Genomic DNA, 13,548 nt, shown 5'->3' with positions numbered 1-13,548 from the left:
TGGTAGCGATCCATGTTGGCTTGACTGCGCTCTGATCCATAGGAAAGTTTCACCTCCAGGAATTTTAAACAAGGAATCACCGTGTGTTTGTGTGGCTAAAGGCTAAAGCTTCCCAACTCCATCTTTCTACTGTGACTTCTCCAATATTAAATGAACAAATTGCAAAAGATTCAGAAACACAGATCTCCAAAATACTGTATAATAATGCCGTTAAAGCAGATTACTTTTAGCTGTGTGTGTGCGCAGCGCTCATATTTCCTAAAAACCTGTGACGTCTTGCGTACACGTCATCATTACACGACGTTTCGAAGACGAAACTCCCGGGAAATTTAAAATTGTAATTCAGTAAACTAAAAAGGCCGTATTCGCATGTGTTGCGATGTTAATATTTCATCATTGATATATAAACTAAAAGACTGCGTGGCGGGTAGTAGTGGGTTTCAGTAGGCCTTTAAGTTGATGATTACAGGTGCTGGTCATATTATTAGAATATCATGAAAAAAAAATTGTATTTCATTAATTCCATTTAGAAAGTCAAACTTGTAGAATGTATACATTCATTCCAAACAGACTGATAGATTTAAAGTGTTTTTTGCCAAAAAGGAGATGATTATAGCTGACAACCAATGAAAACCCTAAATTCAACATCTCAGAAAATTTGAATATGGTGAAAAGGTCAGATATTGAAGACACCTGGTGCCACACTCTAATTAGCTAACAAACTCAAAACACCTGGAAAAGCCTTTGAATGGAATCTCGTTTTGATTCTGTATGACACACAATCATGGGGAAGACTGCTGACTTGACAACTGTCCAAAAGATGACCATTGATACTTTAAAGAAGGAGGGCAAGACACAAAAGGTCATTGCCAAAGAGGTTGGATGTTCCCAGAGCTCTGTGTCCAAGCACATTAATAGAGAGGCAAAGGGAAGACAAAGATGTGGTAGAAAAAAGTGTACGAGCAAGAGGGATAACTGCGCCCTGGAGAGGATTGTCAAACAAAACCGATTCAAAAATGTGGGGGAGATCCACAAAGAGTGGACTGCAGCTGCAGTCAATGCTTCAAGAACCACCACGCACCAACCTATGCAAGATATGGGCTTCAGCTGTCGCATTCCTTGTGTAAAGCCACTCTTGAATAAGAGACAACGTCAAAAGCGTCTCGCCTGGGCTCAAGACAAAAAAGACTGGACTGCTGCTGAGTGGTCCAAAGTTATGTTTTCAGATGAAAGTAAATTTTGTATCTCCTTTGGAAATCAAGGTCCCAGAGTCTGGAAGAAGACAGGGGAGGCACAGAATCCACGTTGCCTGAAGTCCAGTGTCAAATTTCCACAATCGGTAATGGTCTGGGGTGCCATGTCATCTGCTGGTGTTGGTCCACTGTGTTTCCTGAGGTCTAGGGTCAATGCAGCAGTCTGCCAGGAAGTTTTAGCACACTTTATGCTGCCTGCTGCGGACCAATTTTATGGAGGTGAAGATTTCATTTTCCAACATGACTTGGCACCTCCACAAAGTGCCAAATCTACCAGTACCTGGTTTAAGGACCATGGTGTCCCTGTGCTTGATTGGCCTGCAAACTCACCTGACCTTAAACCCATAGAAAACCTATGGGGTATTGTGAAGCGGAAGATGCGAGATGCCAGACCCAACAATGCTGAAGAGCTGAAGGCCACTATTAAAGCAACCTGGGCCCCTTGTAACACCTGAGGAGTGCAACAGACTGGTCGACTCCATGCCACGCTGTATTGCTGCAGCAATTCAGGCAAAAGGAGCTGCAACTAAGTATTGATTGCCGTACATGCTGAAACTTTCCATGTTCATACTTTTCAGTTGGCCCACATTTCTAAAAAATATTTTTGGTACTAGTCGTAACTAATATTTAAATTTTCTGAGATACTGAATTTGGGATTTTCAGTAATTGTCAGTACTAATCATCAAAATTTAAAGAAATAAACATTTCAAATATATCACTATGTGTGTAATGAATTGATATAATATGTAACTTTCACGTTCTGAATATAATTACTGAAATAAATCAACTTTTTAATGATATTCTAATAATATGAACAGCACCTGTACTTCTATGTGTAGAAATCTTAATATATAATTCAATCACTTGTTTATTTTTCAACGAGTTTTTAGTTATTTTTATATCTTTTTTTACAAATAGTTCACGACCACTACAAATGAGCAATTTTTGCACTGTTATACAATTTAATAAATCAGAAACTGATGGCATTTGTTTGATTGATTGATACTTTTATTAGTAGATTGCACAGTTCAGTACATATTCCGTACAATTGACCACTAAATGGTAACACCAGAATAAGTTTTTCAACTTGTTTAAGTCGGGGTCCACGTTAATCAATTCATGGTACAAATATATACTATCAACATAATACAGTCATCACACAAGTTAATCATCATAGTATGTACATTGAATTATTTACATTATTTACAATCCGGGGGGTGGGATGAGGAGCTTTGGTTGATATCAGTACTTCAGTCATCAACAATTGCATCAACAGAGAAATGTGGACATTGAAACAGTGTAGGTCTTATGTAGTAGGATATGTACAGCCAGCAGAGAACATAGTGAGTTCAGATAGCATAAGAACAAGTATATACATTAGAAGTACATTTGAGTTGTTTATAATCCAGGGAGATTATAAACAACTCAAATATTAGTAAAGTGTTGAAGTTGCCTGGAGGTGTTGTTTTAGAGCGTTTTTAAAGGAGGATAGAGATGCACTTACTTTTATACCTGTTGGGAGTGCATTCCACATTGATGTGGCATAGAAAGAGAATGAGTTAAGACCTTTGTTAGATCGGAATCTGGGTTTAACATGGTTTGTGGAGCTCCCCCTGGTGTTGTGGTTATGGCGGTCATTTACGTTAAGGAAGTAGTTTGACATGTACTTCGGTATCAAGGAGGTGTAGTGGATTTTATAGACTAGGCTCAGTGCAAGTTGTTTTACTTTGTCCTCCACCCTGACCCAGCCCACTTTGGAGAAGTGGGTTGGATTGAGGTGTGATCTGGGGTGGAGGTCTAAAAGTAACCGGACTAGCTTATTCTGGGATGTTTGGAGTCTAGATTTGAGGGTTTTGGAGGTGCTGGGGTACCAGGAGGTGCAAGCGTAATCGAAGAAGGGTTGAATGAGAGTTCCCGCTAGAATCCTCAAGGTGCTTTTGTTGACCAGAGAGGAGATTCTGTAGAGGAATCTCGTTCTTTGGTTGACCTTTTTGATCACCTTGGTTGCCATTTTATCACAGGAAAGATTAGCCTCTAGAATGGAACCTAGGTAGGTGATCTCATCCTTCCTGGTGATAACAATGTCACCCACTTTTATAGTGAAGTCACTGACCTTCTTAAGTTTGATATGGGACCCAAATAGGATGGATTCCGTTTTACCTAAGTGTATGGATAGCTTGTTGTCAGCGAGCCAGGTGCAAATATTGAGGAGTTTGGCACTGAGGATTTGTTCCACCTGTGACTTGTCCTTGCCGGATACCAGCAGGGCCGAGTCATCCGCAAACAGGAACAATTCACAGTGGCATGCTGATGGCATGTCATTTACGTATGTTAGGAACAGTAAAGGTACTGGTATACTGCCTCGGGGGACTCCACAGCTTACTGAGAGGGGAGTGGACATGGTGCCGTTCACCTCTACCACCTGTTTCCTCCCCTCCAAGTAAGATTGCATCCAGCTCGATGAGGTTTTGTCGAATCCGATTGCTCGGAGCTTATCCAACAGTATAGCGTGGTTAACGGTGTCAAAGGCCTTCTGACTGTCCAGCATGACCATGCCGCAGTATTTGCCCGCGTCCACCTCATGTTTGATGTGGTCGGTCAGATAGAGAAGGCATGTGTCAGTGGAGTGGTTAGTTCTGAAGCCGGATTGGAATTTGTACATAGTGCTGTATTTTACATATTTATCTCTTTTTTTTCAACCAAAAATGCTTTCCTCTGATTAGAGGGTACTTGAATTAAAAAAATGTTCACAGGGGGTACATCATTGGAAAAAGGTTGAGAACCACTACTGTAAGGTTCAAATTTGAATGACAATAAAAAGGAAGTTTCAGTTTCACTTCCGGTGTAGCTGCTGGAGCCACACCCATGACATGACGTCACGGAGGAACTTAAACATGGCCGACAGCTAGCCCCAAATATTGGCGAACTAGGGCACATTCTACCACTCTGGGCGACAATTTTTACACGTTTTGGCGGGTATTATCTAAGTTTGTAACATTTTTGCCTTTACTAAACCCTGATTGTTGGGCTGTTTTCTTTGGTCGTAGCGCAGTCAAGCCGACTGCGTTAGCTTCATTAGCATTTGAGCTAGCTCGCAGTTTTGTGTGTTTGTCACTAAACACGCGCTCGAGGAGAGAAACTTTTTTTTTTTTTTGTTATATTTTTCTTGAGTCGACGAGTGTTACGGAACTTCAGTAAACGACTAAGCCATACCGTTGGGATATTTGCTTGAGAACCAACCGGTAACATGTCGCAAAGACGCAAACATGGCGGCTCTCACAGCACCCGCAGTAGCAAACATGGCGGATCTAACGACAACAACAACAACACCAGCAGTAGCAGCAGCAGCGGGGACTCGGACTGTGGCAGCCCCGCTTCCCACTCTGGTGCGTCCGCCGAGAGCCTCCAAGCCTCCTCGTCATCGGGCAACGCGTTCGCCAACGACGGCAGCTTCATGGAGATGTTCAAGAAGAAGATGGAGGAGGAGATGAGGAAAAAGGCGCAGGGCACAGATGGAGAGCAAGGACATGCGTCAGTGGAAAGGAAACCTCCTCCAGTGACGAGCTTTGTAAGAGCTTGTGTAGCACATCCAAACACAGCTAATTAGCCCTTGGTGTTGCTTTAAAACACAAACACATAGTGGCAACACATATATATGTACAGTCGTGGTCAAAATTTTACATACACTTGTAAAGAACACTATAAGGAGAAAAACTTGTAAGGAACAGTGTAATTTGGCCTGTCGTCACCATCACGTCTCCATCTCATCGCTACCTGGGGGGGCAATAGACAACAGGCTGTGGTGAAGTAGGCCAGCTTCGTCGTGTGAAGAAGCCTACAATTTTTGGTTGTGTTTTCCGCTCCATATGCAGAATGTCAATATAGATATATATCTTCATAGTTTTTCCATAAAGTAAAATCTAAACACAAAACAGTCACCTCAAGGACTGAGCTGCCGCTTATATTTCTAGAACGTCAACGTGCTCATAATGATGTTACTAGTAGTTGACTTGGAAGTGTTTGTTATAATTTAGGGAGAGTTGGCTGCATTATAGTTACCTGCTAAACACATTTCTGCTAACCCGCACCTTCAATCCTCTCTGCCTGCCTCCGCCATGAGCACTGACTCCATGCATTTCGAATACTCACTCCTGATTGGCTGTTACCGCTCTGCGTGTAACCAATTAGGTTGTGTGGGTGGAACAATGCTGGTTGCTGCAAAGACATACTGACAGAGGCAGGACGCTGCGTAGCAACTTGTTAAGACTTTAGTTATCACCAAATGATAATATAAATATATTGAATATAAAGTCAAATACAAATAAGGCAAAAAGAGAAGTATCCTACACTTTTGTAAAGTAAATCTGAACAGCCGATATGTGCATTTACCTCAACTATATGATTTGCCTGAGAAGCTGGACAGGACAAAAAAATATATATATATTTTTTAAGACTTTACTTTAAGCGGTGGCTCTGTGTTAAGGCAGCCGCCTTTTCAACAAAGCGCTGCGGAAAACCCTCCATACAGCAATGTTAATATTTGCTTACATGTCCTTAGGCAAGTTTGACTGCAATAAGGCGCTTTTGGTAGCCATCCACAAGCTTCTGCTTGAATTTTTGACCACTCTTGACAAAATTGATGCAGTTCAGCTAAATTAGTTGGTTTTCTGACATGGACTTGTTTCAAGATTGTTTATTGTCATAGGCACAGTTAAACAGACAGTTTGCCGTACAATAAAAATCTTACTTTGCTACTCCACCCGTCAACATGTCACACAATACTTAGCTAAAATAAAAATAAAAAATGTTATATGCAAGGCACGGTAAGTGACATTACATTATTTCACATTCTTGTTGACAGTCAATAGTATAAATATGGAGGTGACATTGGGTCATAGCAGCAGGTAAAAGTGTTCAGCATTGTGAACAAGTCAGGACTTTGGGAAGGCCATTCTAAAACTTTCATTCTAGCCAGATATAGCCATTCCTTTACCACTTTTGACGTGTGTTTGGGGTCATTGTCCTGTTGGAACACCCAACTGCGCCAAAGACCCAACCTCCAGGTGTGAACTCACAACCTACCGATCTCAGGGCGGACACTAACCACTACGCCACTGAGTAGGTATAATACTACCACCACCATGCTTGGTGTTCCTGAGATTAAAGGCCTCACTTTTTCACATGGACAATAATAAGACCTTCTGGAGGAAAGTTCTGTGGTCAGATGAAACAAAAATTGAGCTGTTTGGCCACAATACCCAGCAATATGTTTGGAGGGGAAAAAGGTGAGGCCTATAATCCCAGGAACACCAGCCTACCGTCAAGGCAAGTTTCACTGCAATAAGGCGCTTTTGGTAGCCCTCCACAAACTTTTTGTTGAATTTTTGACCACTCCTCTTGACAAAATAGTTGCAGTTCAGCTAAATGTGTTGCTTTTCTGACATGGACTTGTTTTTTCAGCATTGTCCACATGTTTAAGTCAGGTCTTTTGGAAGGCCATTCTAAAACTTTAATTCAAGCCTGATTTAGCCATTCCTATACCACTTTTGACGTTTGTTTGGGAATATTGTCCTGTTGGAAGCACCCAACTGCCCCGAGTCATACCAAAGACTATAAAAATGGGACCCATTACCTCTCTGCTTGGCACTCAGCATCAAGGGTTGGAATTGGGGGTTAAAGCACCATAAATGATTACCAGGCGCGGCACCGCTGCTGCCCACTGCTCCCCTCAGTGGGGCAGCTGCGGTGGTCGTGCCCGGGAATAATTTTTGGTGATTCAACCCCCAATTCCAACCCTTGATGCTGAGTGCCAAGCAGGGAGGTAACAGCTCCCATTTTATAGTGTTTGGTATGACTCGGCCGGTGTTTAAACTCACAACCTACCGATCTCAGGACGGACATTCTAACCACTAGGCCACTGAGTAGGCCATGCTTGACAGTAGGTGTGGTATTCCTGGGATTAAAGGCCTCACTAAAGGCTCCAGTCACTCTATCACATAAAATAATAGTTGTAGAAATTATTGGAAACTCAAGACAGCCATGACATTATGTTCTTTACACACTTTTGACCATGACTGTAATATATATATATATATGTATACACACACGTGTATATGAGCACGGAGAAGAGTTAAGTTTAGGGATGTTCTCCACAGATGAGGCTGGTGGTTGGTCCGCAGACTAGATGTAGTCTCCTTCATTGACAAGCCAAGGCCTCCTATAACGGTGTCAGTCTTCTATCCCCTAACCCAGGTGGGGAAGCGCAGAGGCGGAGTGTTCCTTAAGACCGGCATGGTTGCGAAGAAGCAGAAACCCGACTCGGAGGTAAGCCATCGCTGAAGATGACTGACATCACACTTTGCAAAAATAATCACCATCTGATATTAGTAGCACAAATATCCATTTATTGTACCACCAAAATTCAATTTTGGACATGATTTAACAGAAAAAAGGATAAACAATATTAATAAATAAACCTCATGTAAAATAATAATGGTAAAGCAATAAATTAGCAATATCCAAAAACAATTTTTTTGTTTATTGTTTTCGGAATTCTGTTTTTTACTTTTTACATTTATTTTGCCAACCTATGTGCCTTTTGTGTCATGAATAAAATGTTTGTTAATGAAACGCTAAACTCCTCACATTTAGTGATTTGGACAATTTTGACCAGTATTTCAAATATGCATCATCAAGAGGTGCGTCAAACTTGTGTAAGATACGGATGATTGTTTATACAATGTTACATAGATGATGTTGTTCAAAACAACACACCATGTGAGATGTGTTGTCAGTGTATGATTGTTTATACAGTGGGGGAAAAAAAGTATTTAGTCAGCCTTATGCAAGTTCTCCCACTTAAAATGATGACAGTGGTCTGTCATCATAGGTACACTTCAACTGTGAGAGACAGAATGCGAAAAAAAATCCAGGAATTCACAATTTTAAATAATTTATTTTTAAATTATGGTGTAAAATAAGTATTTGGTCAATAAAAAAAATTGAACTCAATCAATCAATGTTTATTTATATAGCCCTAAATCACAAATGTCTCAAAGGACTGTACGAACCATTACGACTACGACATCCTCGGAAGAACCCACAAAAGGGCAAGGAAAACTCACACCCAGTGGGCAGGGAGAATTCACATCCAGTGGGACGCCAGTGACAATGCTGACTATGAGAAACCTCGGAGAGGACCTCAGAAGTGGGCAACCCCTCGCCCTCTAGGGAACCGAAATCAATGGATGTCGAGCGGGTCTAACATGATACTGTGAAAGTTCATTCCATAGTGGCTCCAACACAGCCACGAGAGTTCAGTTCCAAGCGGATCCAAGACAGCAGCGAGAGTCCCGTCCACAGGAAACCACCTCAAGCGGAGGCGGATCAGCAGCGTAGAGATGTCCCCAACCGAGCGGTCCATCCTGGGTCTCGACTCTGGACAGCCAGTACTTCATCCATGGTCATCGAACCGGACCCCGTCCACAAGGGAGGGGGGGACATAGGAGAAAAAAGAAAAGAAGCGGCAGATCAACTGGTCTAAAAAGGAGGTCTATTTAAAAGCTAGAGTATACAGATTAGTTTTAAGGTGAGACTTAAATGCTTCTACTGAGGTAGCATCTCGAACTGTTACATTGTTGGCAAGAACAGAGGTCAAACGATCACTATAGGTCTTTACCAGGTTTGCACACACAGTAGCTGGTATTTTGGCCCATTCCTCTATGCAGATCTTCTTGAGAGCAGTGATGTTTTGGGGCTGTCGCCGAACAACACAGACTTTCAACTCCCTCCACAGATTTTGTATGGGGTTGAGGTCTGGGGACTGGCTGGGCCACTTCCAGGACTTTCAAATGCTTCTTACGGAGCCACTCCTTCGTTGCCCGGGCGGTGTGTTTGGGATCATTGTCATGCTGGAAGACCCAGCCACATTTCATCTTCAAAGCTCTCACTGATGGAAGGTTTTGGCTCAAAATCTCATGATACATGGCCCCATTCATTCTTTCCTTAACACGGATCAGTCGTCCTGTCCCCTTAGCAGGAAAACAGCCCCAAAGCATGATGTTTCCACCCCCATGCTTCACAGTAGGTATGGTGTTCTTGGGATGCAACTCAGTATTCTTCTTCCTCCAAACACGACAAGTTGAGTTTATACCAAAAAGTTATATTTTGGTTTCATCTGACTAGATAACATTCTCCCAATCCTCTGCTGTATCATCCATGTGCTCTCTGGCAAACTTCAGACGGGCCTGGACATGCACTGGCTTAAGCAGGGGGACACGTCTGGCACTGTAGATTTGATTCCCTGTCGGCGTAGTGTTTTACTGATGGTAACCTTTGTTACTTTGGTCCCAGCTCTCTGCAGGTCATTCACCAGGTCCCCCCGTGTGGTTCTGGGATTTTTGCTCACCGTTCTCATGATCATTTTGACCCCACGTGATGAGATCTTGCGTGGAGCCCCAGATCGAGGGAGATTATCAGTGGTCTTGTATGTCTTCCATTTTCTGATAATTGCTCCCACAGTTGATTTTTTCACACCAAGCTGCTTGCCTATTGTAGATTCACTCTTCCCAGTCTGGTGCAGGTCTACAATTATTTTCCTGGTGTCCTTCGACAGCTCTTTAGTCTTGGCCATAGTGGAGTTTGGAGTCTGACTGTTTGAGGCTGTGGACAGGTGTCTTTTATATAGATAACGAGTTCAAACAGGTTCCATTAATACAGGTGACGAGTGGAGGACAGAAGAGCTTCTTAAAGAAGAAGTTACAGGTCTGTGAGAGCCAGAGATCTTTCTTGTTTGAAGTGACCAAATACTTATTTTCCACCATAATTTACAAATAAATTCTTTAAAATTCCTACAATGTGAATTCCTGGATTATTTTTTTCACATTCTGTCTCTCACAGTTGAAGTTTATCTATGATGGACATTACAGACCTCTGTCATCATTTTAAGTGGGAGAACTTGCACAATCGGTGGCCACTAAATACTTTTTTGCCCCACTGTATATTGTTACATGGATGATGTCGTTAACAACAACACCATATGAGATGTGTTGTGGGTGTATGATTGTTTATACATTAATTTTATATGGATGATGTCATGGGCTTCACGGTGGCAGAAGGGTTAGTGCGTCTGCGTCCTGAGCAGGGGCGCCGAAAAGGGGGGGTAAAGGAGACGGATTCTAGGGGCCCATGATGGAGGGGGGCCCAGAGAGGCCCCTAATGATGATGAAATTATATGAAATGATGTGTTGGGGGCCCTCTAAAGATTCTTTTCATGGGGCCAAAAATCCCTAGCGGCGCCCCTGGTCCTGAGTAATCCTGGGTTCAATCCCAGGCTCGGGATCTTTCTGTGTGGAGTTTGCATGTTCTCCCCGTGAATGCGTGGGTTCCCTCCGGGTACTCCGGCTTCCTCCCACTTCCAAAGACATGCACCTGGGGATAGGTTGATTGGCAACACTAAATTGGCCCCAGTGTGTGAATGTGAGTGTGAATGTTGTCTGTCTATCTGTGTAAGCCCTGCGATGAGGTGGCGACTTGTCCAGTGTGTACCCCGCCTTCCCCCGATTGTAGCTGAGAGAGGCCCAAAGGGAATAAGCGGCAGAAAATGGATGGATGGATGATGTCATTCACAACAACACCATATGAGATGTGTTGCGAGTGTATGATTGTTTATACATTAATGTTAAATGGATGATGTCGTTCACAACAACACACCATGTAGATGTGTTGTGGGTGCTTAGATTGTTCTTCCTAGCTTTAGCTTCCTAGTTTAGTCGCTGTTTTAAGTTCAAGATGTGGCGGTGGAGAGTTTGGGGGATGGATAAGCAGTATGGGACACATTATTTGCCCAAACAAATGTTCCTTGCCTCACAATGACAACATTTCTCTCCCATTTTATGCCAATGTTCTTGCATAAACAGTGGATTTCCTTTTATTGGCCAATTCTAGTACTCTGAACCATCCGTGCTTACGTGAAAATAATATGCCTTATTTTTTTTGAGTGATAATTGCTTAGGCCAGGGGTCACCAACCTTTTTGAAACCAAGAGCTACTTCCTGGGTACTGATTAATGCAAAGGGCTACCAGTTTGATACACACTTAAATAAATTGCCAGAAATAGCCAATTTGCTCAATTTACCTTTAATAAATCTATATATATTTTTTTTAATGGGTATTTCTGTCTGTCATTCCGTCGTACATTTTTTTTCCTTTTACGGAAGGTTTTTTGTAGAGAATAAATGATGAAAAAAACACTTAATTGAACGGTTTAAAAGAGGAGAAAACAGGAAAAAAAATAATTTAATTTTGAAACATAGTTTTTATCTTCAATTCCGACTCTTTAAAATTCAACCAAAAAAAAAAAAAAACTAGCTGATTCGAATCTTTTTGAAAAAAAAAAAAAAAAATTATGGTACATCATTAGTAATTTTTTCTGATTAAGATTAATTTTAGAATTTTGATGACATGTTTTAAATAGTTTAAAATCCAATTTGCATTTTGTTAGAATATATAACAAATTGGACCAAGCTATATTTCTAATAAAGACAAATCATTATTTCTTCCAGATTTTCCAGAACGAAAATTTTAAAGAAATTCAAAAGACTTTGAAATAAGATTTAAATTTGATTCTAAAGATTTTGTAATTCGCCAGAATAATTTTTTTGAATTTTAATCATAAGTATGAAGAAATATTTCACAAATATTCTTCGTAGGAAAAACAGAAGCTAAAATGAAGAATTAAATTAAAATGTATTTATTATTCTTGACAATAAAAAAAATAAATTTATTTGAACATTGATTTAAATTGTCAGGAAAGAAGAGAAAGGAATTTAAAAGCTAAAAAGGTATACGTGTTTAAAAATCCTAAAATCATTTTTAAGGTTGTATTTTTTTCTCTAAAACCGTCTTTCTGAAAATTATAAGAAGCAAAGTAAAAAAAAATAATAATTTATTTACACAAGCGAAAACCAAGTCTTTAAAATATTTTCTTGGATTTTCAAAATTTATTTGTTTTGTCTCTCTTAGAATTAAAAATGTCGAGCAGAGCGAGACCAGCTTAAATAAAATAAAAATAAAAATACAGGCATCTCACGAGTAAGTGCTGCTATTTGAGCTATTTTTAGAACAGGCCCGCGGGCTACTCATCTGGTCCTTACTGGCTCCCTACTGCCCGCGGGCACCGCGTTGGTGACCCCTGGCTTAGGCCTACTGTGTCAAAAAGTAGCAACAATTGCAAACTTCTAGTAGGCCTGGTCTTTTTTCATCCGTTTTGTCACAATCTATAAAATGTGCCTGCAGATGAACGTTTTTTTTTTTTGTGGTTTTTTGTAATATTTTGATGATGGTCCAGTCCTCCGTCGACTCCTCCCCATAACTTGGCTTTTTTGTCTCCTGGCAGACCGAGCCGGGCAAGAGTGACGCCTGGTCAAAGTACATGGCCGAGGTGAAAAAGTACAAAGCCCACCAGTGTGGTGACGACGACAAGACGAGACCTTTGGTCAAGTAGAAGCTGAGCAGGAGAAGGAACCAGAGGAGAGACCTTCATCAGCCTTGCTTCCATTTTGCGTCGACCGGTTTGCTTTGACCCTTTTTTTTTTTTGTATGATTTTCCTTCATTCTGTTTCATAAACTTTCAATACGTGCTTGATGGTTAAGTCCTTTTAGTATGGCCTGATTTATGTTGGGGCTGGATTAAAATCTACACACTTAGTTGATGTTCAGTGTCATCGTGTCGCTGGAGGTGGGTTTAAAACGGTCCGTAATAGGAATGGCATTTATGGATCTTTCAAGGGAGTCGTTCAGAAGACTGACTCATTCATTCCACTGCTTGTTTTTATCAAGGAAACAATCACTAGTGTCAGATGATATGATTAATTTAATTTACACTAATGGGATGGACAATTATTCTGAAATATTGGCTATATTTTTATTTTGCTATGGCAGTGACACCACTAATTTGCATTTTAACAATATAGAAACAAATAAGAATACAATTCATTAATATAAAAGTATAAATATATAGAATTAACAGTTTGTTTACAAAATTGCACTGCCATACTTGGTGTGTACTAGAGATGCGCGGATTGCGGTCTCATCCGCAGGTAAACCGCGGGTCGGGCGGGTGACATGACGAAAAAATAGATTTTAAATAGATTCAGGTGGGTGGCGGTTGAACCATTTAGAAATATTTGATAAACATGGTTCAGGGGTCGGTAACCTTTACCGTTCAAAGAGCCATTTTGGACCCTTGTCACAAAGCGAAGAAAACAATAAAAGACGTAAACATTCTCAAGAATGT

The 13,548-nt window shown here is 41.0% G+C and overlaps 1 protein-coding gene across 1 annotated transcript; it reads left to right on the top strand.

The window, feature by feature from the left end:
- Nucleotides 1-4,102: 4,102 nt before the first annotated feature.
- On the top strand, nucleotides 4,103-12,959 carry trir (telomerase RNA component interacting RNase). The gene is made up of 3 exons (XM_061885333.1): nucleotides 4,103-4,821; nucleotides 7,506-7,577; nucleotides 12,649-12,959. Exons 1-3 carry the CDS (start codon nucleotides 4,501-4,503, stop codon nucleotides 12,754-12,756), a joined length of 501 nt encoding a protein of 166 aa, XP_061741317.1. The 5' UTR covers nucleotides 4,103-4,500; the 3' UTR covers nucleotides 12,757-12,959.
- The last annotated feature ends 589 nt before the right edge of the window (nucleotides 12,960-13,548 follow it).

This window comes from Nerophis ophidion, linkage group LG23 (assembly GCF_033978795.1).
Source record: "Nerophis ophidion isolate RoL-2023_Sa linkage group LG23, RoL_Noph_v1.0, whole genome shotgun sequence".
Classification (NCBI taxonomy): domain Eukaryota; kingdom Metazoa; phylum Chordata; class Actinopteri; order Syngnathiformes; family Syngnathidae; genus Nerophis; species Nerophis ophidion.
This window is presented reverse-complemented; position numbering and strand designations above follow the sequence as displayed.